General features: G+C 33.4%; 1 protein-coding gene across 2 annotated transcripts; it reads left to right on the forward strand.

The window, feature by feature from the left end:
* Nucleotides 1-10,619: 10,619 nt before the first annotated feature.
* LOC120074505 (AP2-like ethylene-responsive transcription factor ANT) lies at nucleotides 10,620-18,740 on the forward strand. 2 transcript variants are annotated; one of them, XM_039027656.1, is made up of 10 exons: nucleotides 10,620-11,958; nucleotides 14,202-15,719; nucleotides 15,829-16,450; nucleotides 16,596-16,678; nucleotides 16,887-16,895; nucleotides 17,002-17,090; nucleotides 17,177-17,250; nucleotides 17,356-17,406; nucleotides 17,538-17,614; nucleotides 17,962-18,740. In XM_039027656.1, exons 2-10 carry the CDS (start codon nucleotides 15,452-15,454, stop codon nucleotides 18,573-18,575), a joined length of 1,887 nt encoding a protein of 628 aa, XP_038883584.1. In that variant the 5' UTR covers nucleotides 10,620-11,958; nucleotides 14,202-15,451; the 3' UTR covers nucleotides 18,576-18,740. The 2 variants fall into 2 exon arrangements, with proteins under 2 accessions (XP_038883584.1, XP_038883583.1); XM_039027655.1 differs by lacking the exon at nucleotides 10,620-11,958 and having other exon boundaries at nucleotides 14,040-15,719.
* Nucleotides 18,741-19,977: the final 1,237 nt, after the last annotated feature.

The raw sequence follows: 19,977 nt of genomic DNA on the forward strand, positions 1-19,977 counted from the left end.
GTTTGTGATCGAGTAGACGATCGAGCAAGTGGGAGATAAGAAGTTGGTTTATCGTATAGACGATGTGCTCGATCGTTTAGTAAACGACAACCTATCGTATAGACTTAGCCACTCGATCGTGTAGCAACGATCAACTGAATGACTATCGTATAGTAAATTCTAAGTGAACGCTTAGCTGATCATGTAATCTCTCAATGTTATCGCTTAGTAGAACACTTTTACTTGATAGCTTATTTCTATGAGAACTTTCGGAGTGAAATAACTACTAAATTTAGGAAAACATTTTTCCTTTTTATCTCAAGGTTACCATAAAACTTCCAATAACCTCCCACTCAATCGATTATTAGAGAAAAAGAAATTAATTATAATATAATTAATATATTATAAATAAATATGATAACCAACTTATCATATTATATNAGAGAAAAAGAAATTAATTATAATATAATTAATATATTATAAATAAATATGATAACCAACTTATCATATTATATTTATAACCTATAGTTTTAATACTTCATTTCATGAAACATATAAACCATAGTTCTTTTTCTATTTTATGGTACTTGCTATAAATCATATTTATATCAATTTCTCCACTTGATTTATCTTATACATCACACCAATTATATCATATATAATTAAATTTCCTCTTATTAATTTGAACATTTCAAATCAACCCCAAAATCTGATTCTCAACTTGAACCCATTGAGCTACCAAGGGGGCTTTATGGACATGTAGCTTGAAGCTCCAATGGTACATGAATAACTGATTAAACTCTTTAGTCACGAGATCCACCATCCGTTAACTACCGGGCACTCCACTAAAGACCGACAACTGCACTCTTCTCACTACAGATATATTTTTATGTCCATATTAACCAATCAACAGTGCGATAACCCTTCACAAATCGCTCATAAGTACAGCTGGACCAATTTACCATTTTGCCCTTATAGTTACATTTAGCTCTTTAAGTACCACTGATTCCTCTAATGTACAATAAGTCATAGTTCTAATATGACTTGATCCTCTCTTCCAAAGAGAGGATGTGGTCACTATGTTTAAGACCTGGAATCAGCCCTTAAGGTAGCAATCTATCTACTTACTCCTGCTTCGGGGAAGGAGTGAATTCCATCTTGTGTAACTGAGTTCCCAGCTCCCCAATCAGACATCCCTAAAAAGGTAGGCTTGTTGAGTTGGCAATCTGGCCACTCTCATCCATACTAATCAAAGGACCGCCCTCATAGACAGGCAGAAGTTCCCAAAACACTCAGGATTAAGGTCATGTTACCTATGGTCGTTTTACGAGGTGTAAGTCTCAATTATCAACGATGTTATATAAAGAGACTAATCATCTTGTGGTCTGGTCTTATATAAACTCTTTGTATAGGACACCCCTGCTCGCATGTCTCCACATGAATGGTCAGGATCAAACCATCTGTAGTAGTTCACAACACTTGTAAACCTCTACAAAGTAGTCGTATCTGTAATGTCACCAGGATAAGGTATACCTTCTTTATCCTTATACTACAAACCATTTAGGTTATTACTTAAGGCATGATCCAATTGTATATCTCATATACATGCTTAAGTTTACATAAAATAACCACGAATCTTTGTTTATTGGATATGAATAAATACAAATAAAATAACTCTTATTTTATTAATAACAATGTGTACGAAGTTTACAAACTATGAGACTACAGGAGAATTAGGACACCAATTCCAACAGGTAACACTTTGGATATGACCCACTTTGTATTCAATAAAATGCAATGATCCAACGCATTTGTGTAGTTGACATGCGAGTGGAGGTATCTTATGCAATGAGTTTGTATAAGACTGGACCGCAAATAGTAACCACGAAATGTAACCATTAACTAGTTAGGTTCCTATTTAAATAGAATGACCTAGACAACTTAATCTTAATCTTGAGTATATTATAAACTTTTGTTTACGAGGGATTGTCCTTTGATTTGTATGGGTGAGGGAGGCCAGTTCGCCGACCCAATATGCCTACTATTTTGGGGTAAGACCTAGTGGGCAGTTAGAAACATAATAATACAATATGAAATTCACTTATTCCCGCCTTAAGGATAAGTAGATAAGTGTTCCCTTAAGTGGTGTCTCTAAAACTTGAACAAAGAGCCCTACCCTCTCATTGGTTAGAGAGGGGTTTATGTTTACTGGTTGGACCATAAACAGATTGTTCATTAGAGAAGCACTGGTACTTAAGGAGTCAGAGGTAACCCAAGGGTAAAACGATAATTTGACTCAGTTGGAGTTATAAACATTAGTGAAAGACTAACTTGCTGTTATTGGTCTATATCCATAGACACAGAAATATATCTGTAGTGAGAAGAGTGCAATCATGGGTCTTTAGTGAAGTGTATCCACAGTTAACAAATATTGATTCACTTGGTTAATGAGTTTAGCCAATTAATCTCATATTATTGAAGCTTCTTATCTACATGTCTATCAGGTCCCCTTGTTAGATCACTAGAGGATATTTAAGAGAGATGATTTGAATTGTTCAAATTAATTTGAGGAAACCATATATTAATGTGATTAATATATAAATGATTATGGATATGATCTATAATTCAAATTAAATTGGAAAGTAATATTTGAATAAGATTCAATTAGTTAATTCAAGTGAATTAGATTTACAAAGAATTAATTAATAGAAAGGTATTGCACATATGCATACGATGTTTATAATAATCAAATATATATACATTAAATTAGATTTAATAGTTATTTAATTAATGTGTAAATTAAATTAAATAAGTGTTATCTAATTGTACTAATTAATTAAATAAGTGTTATTTAATTAATTAATTGTGTAAAAGGAAAATAGGAAAATAATTAAGAAAAGGGTTTAGCCCTTCTCTATAAAAAGACCTCCATATGGCCTTTTTGGGAGACACTGACAATGACACTGACATTGACAATACACAACATACAAGTGTTATTGTGCAAAATTTTTCCTGAGCCACAAAGAGAGTCATCTCTATTCTCCAAAACCATTTTCTCCTTTCCCTTTCCAGATAGTTAGACACCACATATCCCTCTATTTGAATCCTATAGAATAATGAGGCTCCTCTCGTGGTAGTTTTCGAGATTGTTAGAGAAATAGTTTGTGATCAAGATCGTTGGAGGAGTCATTCGTTGGAACTTAAAAAGAATTGTTCGTGAAGCTTGAGAATCTACAAAGATAAGAATGGTTCTAATCTTTTTCCCTAAAGCATGCTATATTACATGTTTATATTTTGTTTTAGTATACTGAATATGTTTATGTAAAAATCGAATTGTGGGATGCAAGGTGTTCACAACGCTTTCGCTGTGGGATTTGATCCCTTCACTTACTTCTTCTAGGTTCAAGTTCATGCATTCTATCAAAAGTTCTAATGTCTTCAGTTTCATGCATATTGCTAGAAACTTTATTATTTTCGATTTCATGCATACTACTAGAACCTTTACTATTTTCATTTTCATTCATACTATTAAGCGACGAAGGCATAGAAGTAATTATATTCTCTAGATGTTCTATTTGATTCAAATTTTGCCTTTTTCATTGGAAATATACGTTCAAAAAATTTGGTATCCCTATATTCACATATGGATCTATCATTCAAGCACATAAATCTATATGCAACACTATTTTGAACATAATCAATAAACACACAATCAAAAGTTTTAGATCCTACCATAGGTTTCTTGAATGTAGGATATGCTACCTTAGCCAAACATCCTCATGCCCTTATGTAATTGAGATTAAGTGCATAACCTTTCTAAAGTTTGTAAGGTATATCTTATCCAATTTTTTGTGACGTATCCTGTAAAAAAATAAAATAAACAGAAAATACAGTTCCCCCTACATATTATCAGACAGTCCAGAACTTAACAACATAGCATTCATCATTTCCTTAAGAGTTCTATTTTTATGTTCTGCTATACTATTTTATTATGGTGAATATGGTGCAGTAAATTCATGAATAATTCCATTTGATTCACAAAATTCTTTAAGAGAATTATCACTGTATTCACCAGCTCTATTTGACCTTAAGCTTTTAATCTTCTTATCTAATTGATTTTCTATTTATTCTTTATATTTCAAAAACATACTACCAATTTCATCTTTTGTTTTCAAAAGATAGATTTTAGTATATCTAGAGAAATTATCAACAAAAGATATATAGTAATTTTTTCCGCCTCTACTTGTGGTGTTTTTAAAACAAGCTAAATCAGAATTAATTAATTTAAGCAATTTTGTATTTTCATAGGTGACAGGTCTAATAGATTTCTTAATAAACTTTTCTTCCATACAAATAGAACATTTGCAAAATTCAAGTGTTTAGATGCATTGATCCATTTTAATTCTTTAAGTTTCTTAGTCGATGCAATATTCACATGATCTAATCTACCACGTCACATATATCAAGAGACTTAACTATGTAAACAGAATTAAAAGCACTTTCATTCATCATATTCGCAATAGGAATAGCGTTCAAGACAAAAAAGACCATCAATTAGGTACCCCTTTACCAACAAAGTCTCCATTTTTTGTGAGGATAACTTTGTCAGCTTCTAGTACAATTTTAAGTCCAACCCGATTCAATAGACTTCCTGATACTAGGTTCCTTTGTAAGGAAGTTACATATAACATATTACTTAAGGATAAAATTTTTCCAGAGGTTAATTTTTTTAAAAAAAATGTTCCATTTTTCAAGTACTTCTACCATGGCAAAGTTACCCATGAATACACACTCTCCTTCAATAGATTCCTGATAGTCTTGGAAGTGTTCTCGGTTCGAGTAAAGGTGTCTTGAAGCTCCGATGTCAAGAATCCAGTTAAAGTTTTTTCCCACCAAATTGGCTTCTTTAACAGTAGCTATTATGTCATCTTGTTCAAAAAGATTGACTTGTGGGGTGGATTGCTGATCTGGTATTCCTTTTCTTTAATTGCATTGGTAGCATTTGTGCCCAAACTTCCCACAGACATAGCAAATTAATTTCTTCTTTTCAATCTTCCCACCAGCAGCTTTGTGATGTCCCTTCCTTTCAAAGGAATTATTCTTGCCAGGCTGCTTGTTGTGATTTTTGAATCTGTCTTTGGTAACAGTAGAAAATTCAATAAAGTTAGCACCGACTGAATTCAAATTTTCAGAAATTAACTTATCTTTTAGCCTGTTTGCTTTTTTCATACGCATGTGACTGATCAGCTCCCAGAGTATGAGATCCTTCTTTTTGTGTTTCAGATAGTTTCGATATTCACTCCAGGATCGGGGAAACTTCTCAAGCAGCACATCTACTTGGAGAATTTCGCACATCTTTATGCCTTTAGACATAATATTTCCTACCGAGTTTTCATAATCATGGATTTAAGCAACAACAGGTTTCTTGTCAATCATCTGAAATTGTAGCAACTTTATGACGACGTATTTTTTCCGTCAAGCATCATCTCCTCTATATCGAGACTCCAACAAGTTCTAGATTGCCTTAGTTGATTTTTACACCACAAACAGATCAAACATGGGGTCTGTCGTATGGTTGAGTAGATGACCACATACTGTTTTGTTGTCTTTCTCGTATTTATTAGTATCGATCTCAGAACGCTGCCTCGCTTGGTTAGAAATATTGACGGGTTCTCTGGAAGATTTGGATCAATGATAGTAGATACCTTCTTGGTAGCAGAAAGTGCTTATGTGGTGAGGATATAATCAATTCCTAGCTACTCGAAGAAGATCAGCAATTTTTTAGACCAATGATGGTTCGCTCTATCTTGTAATTTGAGCTTGGACAGATCAGGGAGGACCTTACCGCTCTTGATTGACATCTGGAGAAAATAATTGCTTTCAGAGTGTGAAATACAGATGTCGAAGAATTGTTGCATCGTGGAGGTACCACTGACCTGAAAGCAATTCGGGTGTGATCTCAGTGCCAATCGTTGTGTCGGTTTCTCCCATGGTTAACATGGCATCCAATTTCAAGCATGCATTCGCCAGAAGATGGATTGGAATCGAAGAAAAATAATGCTCATAACAGATGAAGGAAGATGAGAAAGCCCAGTACAGAAAACGATATTGAAAAATGATATCTTAGTATATATCGATGTCTAGGTTGATGAAGAAGAAGCATATGAAACGACTAGGGTTGAAGGAGAAGAGAAACGAGCATCACGGGAAGAAAAGTTATTAATGAAATTCAAATTCATTTAATATTAGGTTAAAAAAATAAATAGATTAGTAATAAAAAGTTGTTTCTTTCCCATATAAGCACAATTACTCAAATCTAAACCCGTGGTGGCACATGTGTGGTGAAAGGGTTATACTTTCATCACCACCACACTTTAAAGTTACCTCTATCATGTCTTAGTGTTTATACCATTTAGGCATTGCTTAATTCTCCAATGTGGGATAATATTTGAAGAGAATTAAATCCCGATAGAAGTATATGATCGCTTTCTTTGGTTTCTTGAAACAACTAAAAAACAAATAGACATGAAAAATGTTCAACATACCTTTACCAATCCACAATTGTAACAAAATCTCTTATTGAAACTGGTAGTCTCCTTTTTGGATTCTTCTAGTTCCAGAGATCTTCCTTGCTATGACATTGGTAAGAATCCGGCTTATGGGAACCATTTTTTGAAAGAATAGAGGGAATACGAAAGAAGAATTTTCTCATAAATTTCTCTAAGAAAATTGAGAGAATATTAGAGGGGGAGTTTTAGTGTAGTCGTAGAGATTATTCTTGTAGAGAGTTTAGAGTGTGTTCTATGAGGGCTCTTAATGGCTCTATTTATAAAATTCTATGTGTTATTGCTAATTATATTAGGATAACCCTTCTATAGAGATTTTAAATTAAATATTTAATAATATATAATATTAATAAATATCTACCCAAATAGTATCTCATATTAAATGGTTTAGAATATTTAAATTATATTTAGATATTTATCTCTCGCAAAATCTTCAATTTGAATCTCATCCAAATTAAATAATTAATTATTTGAATCCAGTTCAAATTAATTAATTAATTCTTCCTCCAAAATAACTTAATTATATGAATCTCATCCAAATAATTAATTATTTGAATCATATTCAAGTAAATAAATTCTCCCATTATTTATTTAATTTGAATCTTATTCAAAATAAATATTCTATTATTTATATGGAACTCATCCAATTCAAATAAATTAATTCTTCATATTATAAAATTAATAATCTTAATCTCATTCAAATTAACTTATAATAAATTCATGCAATTAATTGTATCCAATACAATTAATATTTTCCCTCATAAAAATGTTCAAATTTTCTTTCAACATACTTGATCCTATTGGAAAATCGAACCTCAGACCACAAGGTTAATAGTATAAACACTATGCCAATTAAGCTATACTCTTATTGGCTAAATGATCCAATATTAATTAATTAAACGAGCTTTCATTCATTAATTATAGGGCAAATCACTGTATACCTTTGGTTGAATTCTTATGCACTATAGGACAAGTTGTGTCTATGGATATAATTAATATAAGCAAGTCGATCCTTCATGAGTTATTCATAATTATAGCTGGGTCAAATGTCTGTTTTACCCCTGTAATTGTCTCTTTTTCTTAAGTACCACTAATTCTTCTAATAAATAATTTGTTTATGATACAACCATAAACTAAATCACTCTCAAGTCAGTGAAAGGGTGGACCCCTTGTTCAAGACTCAAAATCAGCACTTAAGCAAACTACTCATCTACTTATCTTATGTGGGAAGGAGCGAATTCCATCTTGTGAAGTTATGTTCCCAGCTCTCTATTTAGTCAAGTTCCTAAAATGGTAGGCTTATTCAATAGGCAACTTGGGTCACTCTCACCCATACAAATAAAAAAAAATCAACTCACAGACTATGAGTTCATAAATCACTCAGGATTAAGATCGAATCACATATGATCATCCTATGAAATATTAATCTCATCAATTAATGGATATGCAAAGAGAGATTAAATATTTCACAGTTTGGTCTTATACAAACTCTTTGTATATGATATCCCCACTCACATGTCTTCCCATAAACGGTTTAGATCAAACTATTTGTAATTATTACAAAGTGGGTTGTATCTATAGTATCACTAGGATAAAGAACCTAATCTTATCCATATACTATAGATCTTTTAGGTTATCTCTTGAACATGATCCACCATGTATGTCAACTACATACTTTTCAAGGCTACGCACGATAACCTTGGATTTTTCTATTAATAGATAAATTAATATTGTATAATTAAATTGACAAATTAATTAATTACGAGGTTTTAGGCACAAATTCCAACAATATTTTTCCATTTCTTTTAGTTTCACTATGGACTTAAGTTCAATAGTCATTTCCAACCGTTTAAATTAAGTTTTAGATTTTTTTTTTCTTCATTACGTTGTTACATTTGTTCAATACAACTTCCATCTCTTTCGTCCTTTTTTGTTGCTTTTGGTAGGTGGTTCAAAATGTATCTCGCAGGATATTTTTGTCACAATGAAATTTGGACATTTGACTGAAAAACTTCTTTTTTATTATTATTTATTTATTTATTTTTTTAAAAAAAGGGAGGTTGGCTATTTTCGAAATGAAGGTGGTTAGATTTAGCTGTACTTCTTGTTGCCCCTTCCATTGTTGTGAATTAAAGTTTGTAAAATGTTAAACAAAATTTTAAATACTTTTCTGACTTGGAGAAATATTTATTTATATTTCTAAACTTTATATTTGTATCAATGGAGAATGTATCATTTTTAAATATTGAACCTTAAAGTATATCAATCCACCTTTCTTCATATTTGATTTGAAAAATATTGTGTGACTTATAATTGAAATTATGAATGCATCAAATCTTATCCGTGTACAGATTTTTTCAAATGTTGAATTAAAAAAATACATGATTAGAATTGATGCATAGATAGTTTTCAAAGAAAATTCTCTCTAAGATTTCAATTTGATTTGCTTGTGAAAATTTAGGAGTTTAGTTGATAAAATTATAAGTTTCAATGTTTATTTAAATGATTCTTAAAGAAAGATATAAATTGATACATTTAGAAGAGTTTATATCTAAATCGATATAATTATTAGTTTATAGTTTTAATTTATATAACTTCTAAAGTTTAGAGATAAAAATTGATATTTTTCATTAATTTCAATATGTTGCCAAAATATCTTTGTTGGAATAATAAATTGGATATTGTTGGAGTTGAGCTCATGTGTTTACTTAACAAGTCCATTTATTGTAAAAAAAAATGATTATTTTGAATATCACGTAACTATCACATGACAATCGAGCTAATACGTACCTTTTTGAATGTTAAGACTTGATCGAGGCATTCCATTTTCCATACTTTATCATAGTCGAGCAACCTTGATTTGATGTAGCAGTCTATCTAAAGCCTTGTGATGTGACCTATTGTTTCATAATTTTAATAGGAGCTACTTAATTATGCTTGCTATTTACCAAACTACTTTTCCAACTTAAGGACTTACAAATTTGTAATTTATTACAAGATCCCTACAAAACTTCGTTTCTACTCTAGTCGAAATAATCCACTTTTATTTGGCTTGGCACGATTTTTTCACACATCACGAAAAGGAAAAGCTTTACTATTTTTTTCTTATTTTGCCATAAAGTACTCAACTTAGTAACATATTCAATAAAGTACCAACGTTTTATTATTCTATTACCTTCATTTATCTTAAATTATTAGATTTTATTTTCATAAAGAAAAATAAAAGAAAAAAGAAAAAATTTGGGCTTTTGTTTTTCTTTTTTGAAAATTAAAAATGGTACCAAATGTTTATTTAAAATTCTCCATCCCTAAACTTATCACTAACTGTCTATTTTTTTTATAAAAAAAAAAATTAAATCTATTTTAAAGATATAGAAGCTGCCATATATATCCCTAAATTTTACAATTGAATGGATACCTCAAAATCATAAAAATATAAACTAAAGCTCTAAACTTTAATAATTTTTTTAGTACAACCATTGCGGGATGGGAGATTCAACCTTCGACCCCTTTGAAAACAAAACTTCCATCGAAGAGAAGCAAATGAAAGACTTTCATAAAAATTCTCGTAGAATCGAGAATGAAGTTTTCATTATGGATATGCCAATTAGTAACTGAATCAAATCTCTAAAAGAATCCCACCTGTTTTGAACTTGAATAAGGGGCAAACCAAAACCAACTCCTAAAAAGTTATTGAGTAATTGGAGTGTATGTCAATACTATTTAGTTAAGCTTATTTTAACATAAAATTTGGTAAACCAATTAACTTAGACATGATGATTTCATTTTTAGATTGTTAATGTATAATTTTTACATTTGTGTACTGAAATAAACCTAGAAATCACTAGCTGTTTTTTTTTTTTTTTTGCTTATTTATGAAATAATTTTTAAATGCACAAATTTTGTGATATATTGTGTTGATTACAAGTTAAATAAAGCGAAAAATTCATTTTTTTTAATAAGAGTGGAAGATTCAAACCATAAAGTGACTATTTTAGTGGTTGTGGTTGGTGGTTTTAATTTATTCATCCTCTTGATTTACTATTGTAGTATTATTTTGGAAAAGCAGCGTGAAATGGGTAAAAGCCCCAAAACTTGCGAAAAACAGGGCAAAGGAGTTAGGGCTACGGGAGACAGATGGCGACCTTGATAGATATGGCCTGGTTTCTCTATATGACAAATTGAAAATCTTTCGCCGTTCGGTGATTTGATGATTGATCAGATGAGACGAGAGGCTGAAGAAAAACCAAAGCCTAAAACAGAGCCAGGCGTTCGCAACACGAACAGCTGGGATGCACACCAACTGTTTGTTTTATGTTCTCACCTTGTTTTAGTCTCATTTTCAGTTTTACAGTAGAGGATTTCGCTAGTTTTAAGGACCCCGTTGCTTGATTTGAACCGTCATAACAAAAGACAAAGTTAATACAACAATTCATTTCTGAGATTTTGATTACATCCTCCTTTTAGGTATATAAGGCAAAGAAAAATTAAAGTGTAGGCTGGATTCCATTGTCTTGGTGTTAAAGCAACCTGTAGCTGTCTCTTTCTTCAGTACGTTTTCTAAGTCCAACCATGTCTTACTCTTACAGCCCTTCATAGTCCAGGAGGAAAATAAGGCCAATAAATAAACACTTGTCCAAAAGTCACATTTGATATGCTGTATTAATCTCTAGAATTAGACAAAGTTAAAAGAAAAGAAAAGAAAAGAAAAGAAACAAAATCAATTCATAATTCCTGGACATTGTAGCAGAATGGATGTGAAAGGCACATCTTTTGTTCATCAAGTAGAGGTGCGAATTTGGATTCTTCCTTAAAGCAACCCAACCCAGCGCCAAAGCTAATTAAAAATTGTCTTGAAAAAAAAAAGTTCTTTCTTTTAGTCCTTCTCTCTAACGAGACTTTCTCTGTTTTCAATCTGTCTGATAACATAGGGATCCTAAGAAAGAAAGAGGGCATTTTGGTGATTCCTCTGTTAAGTACTAAGATTAAACTTAATTTTTTGGGTTGAATTTGGGTTTCTGATTGCTTTACAGCTTTGTCTTTGTGGAGGGCTTTTCTTTTCTTTCTTCTTTTGGAAGTTACAAAAACTTGAGCAATAAAAGCACTGTACTACTAAGCTAAGCCCACAAGATTTTCCACAGTATATCCCAAACTTTCGTTTATCTTAAACCTCAAAACTGGGTGATTGAGTAATTCATTTCTTATGGTCAGAGTTTTTTTTTTCCCCCTCTTTTTTTTGTTATCACATTTATGAGTCACCACCAAAGCCCCATAAAGAAAGAATCTAAAATTTGAATGGGACATGACATGTTTCTTAATTCTAGCAGAGAGAGAGATGGACCGAATGGTAAAGCAACTTAAAGAGAGCAATGGGGTTGGCAATGGCAGGAGATGGCATTGGTTTGATGGAGAGGTAGGCCATTAAGTTTTGAGAAAGATACTGTCTTTCTCTCTCTAAAAAAAGGGAAAGTGGGCAGAGAACTTTAATCCCCATGCAAACAGTAGTGTACCCACACACAGTTATGTGGTCGCTCTCAGTTCGGTTGCTATCCACAATTTACTTTTTCTGTTGACCTCTGTCCATTTCTGTAATCTTTGCTTTAGATTTTGTTTTGGATTGCATTTTCTGTTCTTACAAGAATATCATTTAATAAACCATTTCAGTCTCACTGTGTTTAGAGAAGGAATTTTAGGGCCCTATACGCCTATTCTGTTAGCTAAATACCCCTTCTTTTCTACTATGGATTTTGATGTCCTAAATGCCAGAGGTTGTAGGAGTAGTAGAGCGCTTTTGTGTAGGATCAAACTTAGGGGGGGGCTGGCTGTTGCTGTGCTGAGGCTCGTTAAACCTTTTCTTTGGGTTTCAAATTTATCCTTTAGTTCAGTTTCAGTCCAATTTTTTCTTCATTTTTTGAACCTTTTTGATTTGACATGTATCACTATATTTGAAGTTCCTTTGGCAATGAAATGCTATTGGTCATTGTGGGTTATTGTGGGGAAGGAGGCGAATGATGAAGTTTCTCATCATTGCTGCAATCAAAAAGAGAGGGTTTCTCTCTTTAATATAATTTCCCAGTTTCAAATATTACAAAAAGGAGAAATAAAAAATCCCACTTTCCTTTAGAAAACCAAATGATGTCCTCTTGAAAATCTGTCTCCAAGAACTTAGTCATGCAAAATTACATGCAAAAATATAAATATGGTGGGAATTATATTTTTCATTTCAGATGGATGGGATTGAGACTTGAAAAGGGACCCAGAAATGGGAATTTGTAATCATGAGAAATTGGACTCTAAAGTCTCATTTTTCCAAGTTGGTTTGCTGATGCTTAAGACAGTTTGTTCCCAATTTTGTTTTTAGTCCCTCATTTTTCTAAAGATTTCGTATATTTAATTATCAATGATTTCTTTTGTTTTATAAACTTATAATAGACCTTTTTTCTAAACAATTTTACAATCATAGCCACTTTGAAAGCCAAAATATCATTTAATAATATTCCTTAAAATAACACACAAACACACACAAAACTAGTTTCTTATTATTATCTTTATTTTGAAATTTACTTTTTGAAATTTAGTTCAAATTTTAAATATTGAAAACAGTTTTGAAAATTTTTCTATTGACTTTTCTTAGAAACAGGCAGGTATTGAACAAGCTTTTTTAAAAAGAGAGATTTGAAGACAAAACCACTATGAAATCTGGATAAAAAAAAATAGTTTTCAAGAATTACTTTATGTTTTTGGAAGTTAGCTAGCATTTCAAAAGGATTCATAAAAATTGAAAAGAAAAAGAAGAAAAAAAAACCTAGTAAATAGCCTTAATTCTTTTAGAAAAGAAAACAATAAATTAAAATAAAATGAATATCCAATTAAAAACAGAAGCATAGTAGAAAAAACTCGACAACTCTCAAGATGTTAGAACCATGGTGGGGAAGGAGAATAATTGTGAATGTTTGCCGGTCCTGTAGCCACCAAATCAACCACTTTTAATTTGCTCAATAATTGAAATCACTGTGTATAATTAGATGCAGCTAAGAACAGAGTATTTGCTAAATTAGATTTTTGAAGTTTCTCAGTATTTGGTAAATAGTACTATTTGTCAAGAAGTGGAATTGGCAGCTTTCAGAGGTTTGATACCAGACAAATGCAAAAGATCTCACAAAATTATTTCTTTTATCTAATAACTCTTCACCATCTTCTTTCTTACCGTTTGGTTAATTTTCACCTCCTTGAGTTAACTTTACTTTAGGTAGAAAAGAGAGGTGAATATACATTAAAAAGATTTGGATTGAGATGTTTATTATTCGAGCTACCTATTAGTCAAAAAAGAAAATAAAAGCATCAATTACTATTGATTTGATGGCGACGTCATCATAGTATCACTCCCACATGATGTACAAGTAAAGACTACATCTCTATTGATAAGAGGTATTTATGGTAAAGTTCAAATATAAAAACTATGCGCGTTTTGACTCAACAGTATATAAAATTATATGAAAAATAGTGTGTCCAAGTCTAACTTCTCAATCATAGGCTATACATGAATCAAATGCTTTCTGCTCTGATTTAGGATTTGAAAATATTTAAATGTAGCATATTTGTTTGTGTAGGCAATATTTATAAGCATGTGCTGATTCTGATGTGGGAAAAAAACAGGTCAAAAACTCTCGAAACGCATTCCCACCAAAAGCTCAATGGCTAAGAAGAAGATTCTCCCAGGTCTTAATTGGAATGAAAAAGTGTTGTTTAGTTGGTGGCTAATGGCTGGCTATCTGATCCAACGCATTCAACGAGGTGCCATTTTGAAAAAAAGGAGTTTCTTTAACACTTTATTTTTGTTTTTCCTCCTTCTGAAGCAGTAAGCAGTAAGCAGTAAGCAGGCACCGAATAAAAAGACTACAAAATGGAGGGGGCGAAAAAAAAAGGCTTACACGAAGAAGCAAAGGCAAAGGCCTAAAGACTAAAGAGTATGATCCATATCCATCCAAGTAACAAGGGGTTTTTAGTCAAAGGATGAGCAGTAGAGTAATAGGGAGAAACGGCGCCGTATGAGGAGAGTTTAATTATATATATATATTTGTTTTGGTGGCTGTAGCTGGCAAATGGCTACAAGGGTGGTGTTTGGGATGCGTAGGTCCAAGCAGTACAGAAGCTGCTGAATATATGAAGTGACTAAAGGGACAGTTTGTCTTCCGTATGTGTAAATCTAATTCAAGGTCTACAGAGGCTTCATCAGACCATTTAATCACATTAATATGGTGGAACCCACTTCAACAGACCCCACTATTAGTCAATAATTTTGAAAGGGTACTTCACATTTTGCTTAAGTGGGGTGGGGGTGCCATTCAAGTCTTTAGATTATACAGAGAGCAATGAGAGGCATCCTCCATCTCTCTTGTTGTATTTAGTATGCCAAGGATTTGCATGTTTATAAAATCATGCCTTAATTCCAAGAGCATAAAAGAAGTAAAAAGGAAAAGGGTAGGTGGAGAGAGAGCGTAGGGTAAAGCAAAAGGATGGTCTTTCTCACACACAGATCCCTATAGAAATGCACCAAAGGCAAAGCCATGCTATGCCTCCCAACGCTCATTCTATTTGCTCCATTTATACCCCATTTGCTTTCTTCAAACAAAGAGCAGGTTGTTTTGTTGGTAGTGTTGGCTAATAGACTTTGAGTTGTAGAACTTTGGGTTTTTTGGTTTTCTTTATATGAAGGGTTAGACATGTTTCTCTCTGCTGCTAGCAAACAAACAAAATATATCCGGTTTCAAAGTGGGGGTGAAATAAGGATTTGTTGGAATCATTAGTTTTTTTTTTTCTTCCTCCAATCATTGAGATTTTGCTCTAAAATTTAGAGCATTGTGTTGAAAAGAGGGGTAGATTGAACTGAAGGTAGAGGGAATTCCATGAATAATGTTAATGGCAACAACTGTAACTGGCTAGGTTTCTCTGTCTCCCCTAACGTTAACATGGAGCTTTCTTCTTCCTCTGCTACTTCTGTCTCCCCTTCGATTCCTGCAAATCTTTTTCACTCTCCATCTCAGTTTAACTATGGCATTTGCTATGGTGTTGATGGAGAACATGGTGGATTTTATTCACCATTGTCTGCCATGCCACTAAAGTCAGATGGCTCAATTTGTTCAATGGAAGCTCTCAGCAGGCAGCATCCACAAGGTTTGAATATGCTCCTGTTACTCTGTGCTCGAGTTAAAAGAAAAATAAAAAGCTTAATTTTTTTTTTCCAATCTTATTTTGTTTTATTGTTTCCCTTTTGGGTTTGAAGTGGTAAGTAGCTCTACTCCAAAACTAGAGGATTTCTTTGGTGGTGCAACTATGGGGTCCCATCACTATGAAAGCAATGACAGGGAAGCTATGGCTCTCAGCCTAGACAGCATATTTTGCCATCAAAACCAAACTCACGAGTCCAACAACCAACCCTTTGCACATTTCTCATCCTTGAGAAGCCGTGAACTGATGCTTCAAGACTCGAAGGTAATCCTGCCTGATGGGTGCAATCTGCAGCAGCAGCAGCACCCAGCAGTAGCCCAGAGTGATATTTCTGGTTTGAAGAATTGGGCTGTTCCTAGAAACTATGCTGCCACTAACAATGGTTCGTTCGAGCAGAAGATGGTAAGTTGCATGAGTGAAAATGGTGGTGATTCTGGTCCCATTAATGCCATGGCTTATGGAGATTTACAGTCATTGAGCTTGTCTATGACTATGAGCCCAAGCTCTCAGTCAAGCTGTGTCACAGCCACACAGCATGTCTCACCTGCCATGGCCGACTGTTCTGCCATGGATACAAAAAAAAGAGGCCATGAGAAGGTTGATCACAAGCAAATTGTTCATAGGAAGTCTTTAGATACCTTTGGACAGAGAACCTCACAGTATCGAGGGGTTACAAGGTCTTCCTCTTCTCCTTTCGCTAAATTTCTTCACTGCACAATTCGTCATTTTTCTTTGATCTACATTATGGGGGGAAGCTACTTTGTTTTGTTTTACTTATCTTCATTTTCATTCCATGATCCAATGTTTCATTATGTCAATCAGGCACAGATGGACGGGTAGGTATGAAGCACATTTATGGGACAACAGTTGCAAGAAAGAAGGTCAAAGCAGGAAGGGAAGGCAAGGTAATAAAAATCCCCCCCACCCTCACCAAGAAAAAAGAGTTAAAAAAAAACATTATGGTGCTTCTGTTTCTTCCATGGATCCACATTTTGTTGTTTCTTTTTGTTCTTGCTAAAATCATAACACACTCAATTGGTTTTATTTCTTTGTTTTCAATTTTTATTTATTTTTGGGCTGGGATCGCCATTGGATTCAAATGATGATGTCCAGTGTACCTTGGTAAGCATTCAGAATCTCGACTGAGTAATTATTGGTCAAGTTTTTTTCCCCCTTGTTTCCCTTGTTTAATGATTAATCAAGTGGTTCCAAAAATTGGTTTTTTTAGGAGGTTATGATATGGAAGAAAAAGCCGCTAGAGCTTATGATCTTGCTGCACTCAAGTATTGGGGACCCTCCACTCACATTAACTTTCCTGTAATACTACTTTTTTCTTAAATCTAATTTAAAATTTCTTTAATAATTGTCATGCTTTACTCAAAGTTAATCCTTGTTCTGAGCAGTTGGAAAACTATCAGAAAGAATTAGAGGAAATGAAAAACATGAGTAGGCAGGAATATGTCGCTCACCTGAGAAGGCAAGCTCATTTTTACCATGTGTATTAATTATTTATGGTATATTCCTTCAATCATATATGGACAAAAACTAAAAATCTAAAATTTGTAATTCAATCATCTCTCAGAAGAAGTAGCGGGTTCTCGAGAGGGGCCTCAATATACCGAGGAGTAACAAGGTCTAATAAGTCTCAACTCAAAGCTTTGTAATAGATTTATGATCTTGATCATTTTGCTTTTGGACTTTATGTGGCTTTTTCAGTGAATCTCTGTCTGAAGTTTCTCTGTTCCCATTTATATTATATTGCAGACATCATCAACATGGAAGATGGCAGGCTCGTATTGGCCGAGTTGCTGGTAACAAAGATCTGTATCTTGGGACATTCAGTGAGTGCTTTTAGATACTTTTTTTATGTGAATATTTTGATTGAGTAGTTTGAATTTTGTTTCCTGTGTTTTGCATCTTACTTGTTAAAGCTGTCATAAATAAGTCATGTCCTAGAGTGAAATTGAGTCTCTTTCTTGCTTTGGGAATGGTAGGGCTCACATTGTAAAACCAACTATTCTGAAAATAAGGCTGTGCTTGAGTCGCTTTGTAATTGTTTAATCCTTTTCTTGGTTGAGCAAAGATGCTCTTCTACAGATGCATACAGAAGTACAGCTTTTTTACTTTGATTTTTAATTTTTGGTTAGAAGAAAAGTTTTGTAATCCCTTTGCTATATGAAATCGTTAGGTACTCAAGAGGAAGCAGCTGAGGCCTATGACATAGCAGCCATTAAATTTCGAGGAATGAATGCGGTTACTAATTTTGATATTACGAGGTATGACGTGGAGCGGATCATTGCCAGCAATACCCTCCTTAGTGGTGATCTAGCTAAGAGAAAGCAGCAGCCAGAGTTTGATAATGAATCACTTAGACAAAGCCCTCATACTCACAATAGCAATTCAGAAGCTATGCCTCTGCCCTCACAGAGTAGTAGTCAAAGTGAATCAGACTGGAAGATGGCTCTTTATCAGTCATCACAGCAGCTCATTCCGAAGCCACGAATATTGTCTGCGATAAACGATGATGGATCACAACTTGGAGTCGAAGATTCAGCCAGAATGGGAGCTCATTTCTCCAATCCATCTTCAATGGGGACTAGCTGCAGCTTGAGCAGCTCAAGGGAGGAGAGTCCAGACAAGACAAGCCTTTCGATGGTGTTCGGAATGCCTCAATCGACATCTAAACCATTTACTGCTTCGGCTAGTAATATGAACTCCTCCTGGATTGCATCTGCCCAACAGTTAAGGGCAGCAAATTGTATGAGTCAGTTGCCAGTTTTTGCTGCCTGGACTGATACTTAAGAACCAAAAAAAAATCCATTTGATATTTCCTGATATAGCTTATTCCCATGTTGAAAGATCAAGAACTTCAACACTCCCAAAACCATCCTTATCAGGTAAAAGTTTTTGTGAGAAACATTCTGAAAGATGAGGAATATTTTAAACCATAGACAATTGAAGTTCAAATTGGAATCTCTCTCTATCTCTATCTCTATCTTTCTGTTTTTTTTTTTCTTTTGTTTTTAAATCATAATTGAGTTCTCAGCTTTATTGGTGTTTCTGAAGTACAAAAATGAACTGTGGATGAAAGTGTGGCCCAGCAAAAAATAGAGCTGATGGATCAGCTCAGTTGTGGCCTTTTGCTTTTAAAAGCCTTTGACCACAAACAAAAATCCTTTATCTATCAATCTTCATCCATAACATCATCATTACTGATTCCCTCTTTTTTATCTTAGCTTTTCTGCAAAGTGACAGACATTCCTTCCATAATCCAAAGAGAAAAATTAAAAGGATTTTTTCCCCCTTTCAAGTGTAGCAAATTAAACAACCGTACCAGGATTAAACATGTGTTTGTTTACAGACATATTGGCCCATAATTGACAGAAAAAATTTCTGCTTTATTTAGAAAGAATATGCGTTTATTTCAAAATAATAAATAATAATAAAAAGCGTTGTGTAGTGCTATATACAGTCCTTTTTCTCCACATTTATACACTCACTGTTCAATCATGATGTTGGGAATTAAAGCAAAGGAATTCTAAATCCTAATAATCAAATTTTGAATTATTGTGAGCAATCTAAATTTCCATCGTGTGCACGTACCTTCACACGTGGGGACTCATAATCCTTTGTACTTGGCAGGTTGATCATAAAATCATAATTTCTCCTTTTTTTTTTTTTAATACTGGAGGAGGAAAAAAAAATGCATTAAAAATGTCTTATTCAACAATAATAATAATAAAATAGAATTATTTGGAGAGAGAATAAACAAAGTGACACCTAAAACTCTAAGAAAGCAGCATGTATAAACAAAAGGTGTATGTGGAAAAAAATAAAAGTTTCAGGGAATGGCGTGGAGAGAAGGATTTGTAAGTCAAAAGGTAGGGTCATTTTCCATTGGAATTTGGCTGCAATAAGGCTTATAGATCTCAGCGTGTTGTGTTTGTATTGTAATTGAATTAGTAAATCAAGGGGGAAAAACATTCAAAAAAGGGGAAAAGAGAGTGTTTTTAAAAATGGGTGTTGTTTTTTTTCTTTGTTGGAGAGTTGAGAAATGAGCATTTTATGGAACAAAAAAGGTAATGTTTGAGTTGAAAAGCTCAAAACGGTGGAATAGAAGGGAATTTTGGTTGCGATTTGGGATTTGGTAGAGAATTTTTTTGTTTGGTTGGGTTGGAAAAAAGCTTCTTTGGATTTGGATTCA

The sequence above is a fragment of the Benincasa hispida genome, chromosome 3 (genome assembly GCF_009727055.1).
Source record: "Benincasa hispida cultivar B227 chromosome 3, ASM972705v1, whole genome shotgun sequence".
NCBI classification, from domain to species: Eukaryota; Viridiplantae; Streptophyta; class Magnoliopsida; order Cucurbitales; family Cucurbitaceae; genus Benincasa; species Benincasa hispida.

Coding starts and splice junctions, on each gene's coding strand:
- LOC120074505 (XM_039027656.1), top strand. CDS start 15,452: ATGAATAATGTTAATGGCAACAACTGTAACTGGCTAGGTTTCTCTGTC. Junction 16,451..16,595: donor CAGTATCGAGGGGTTACAAG/GTCTTCCTCTTC, acceptor TATGTCAATCAG/GCACAGATGGACGGGTAGGT. Junction 17,615..17,961: donor TCTGTATCTTGGGACATTCA/GTGAGTGCTTTT, acceptor TGAAATCGTTAG/GTACTCAAGAGGAAGCAGCT.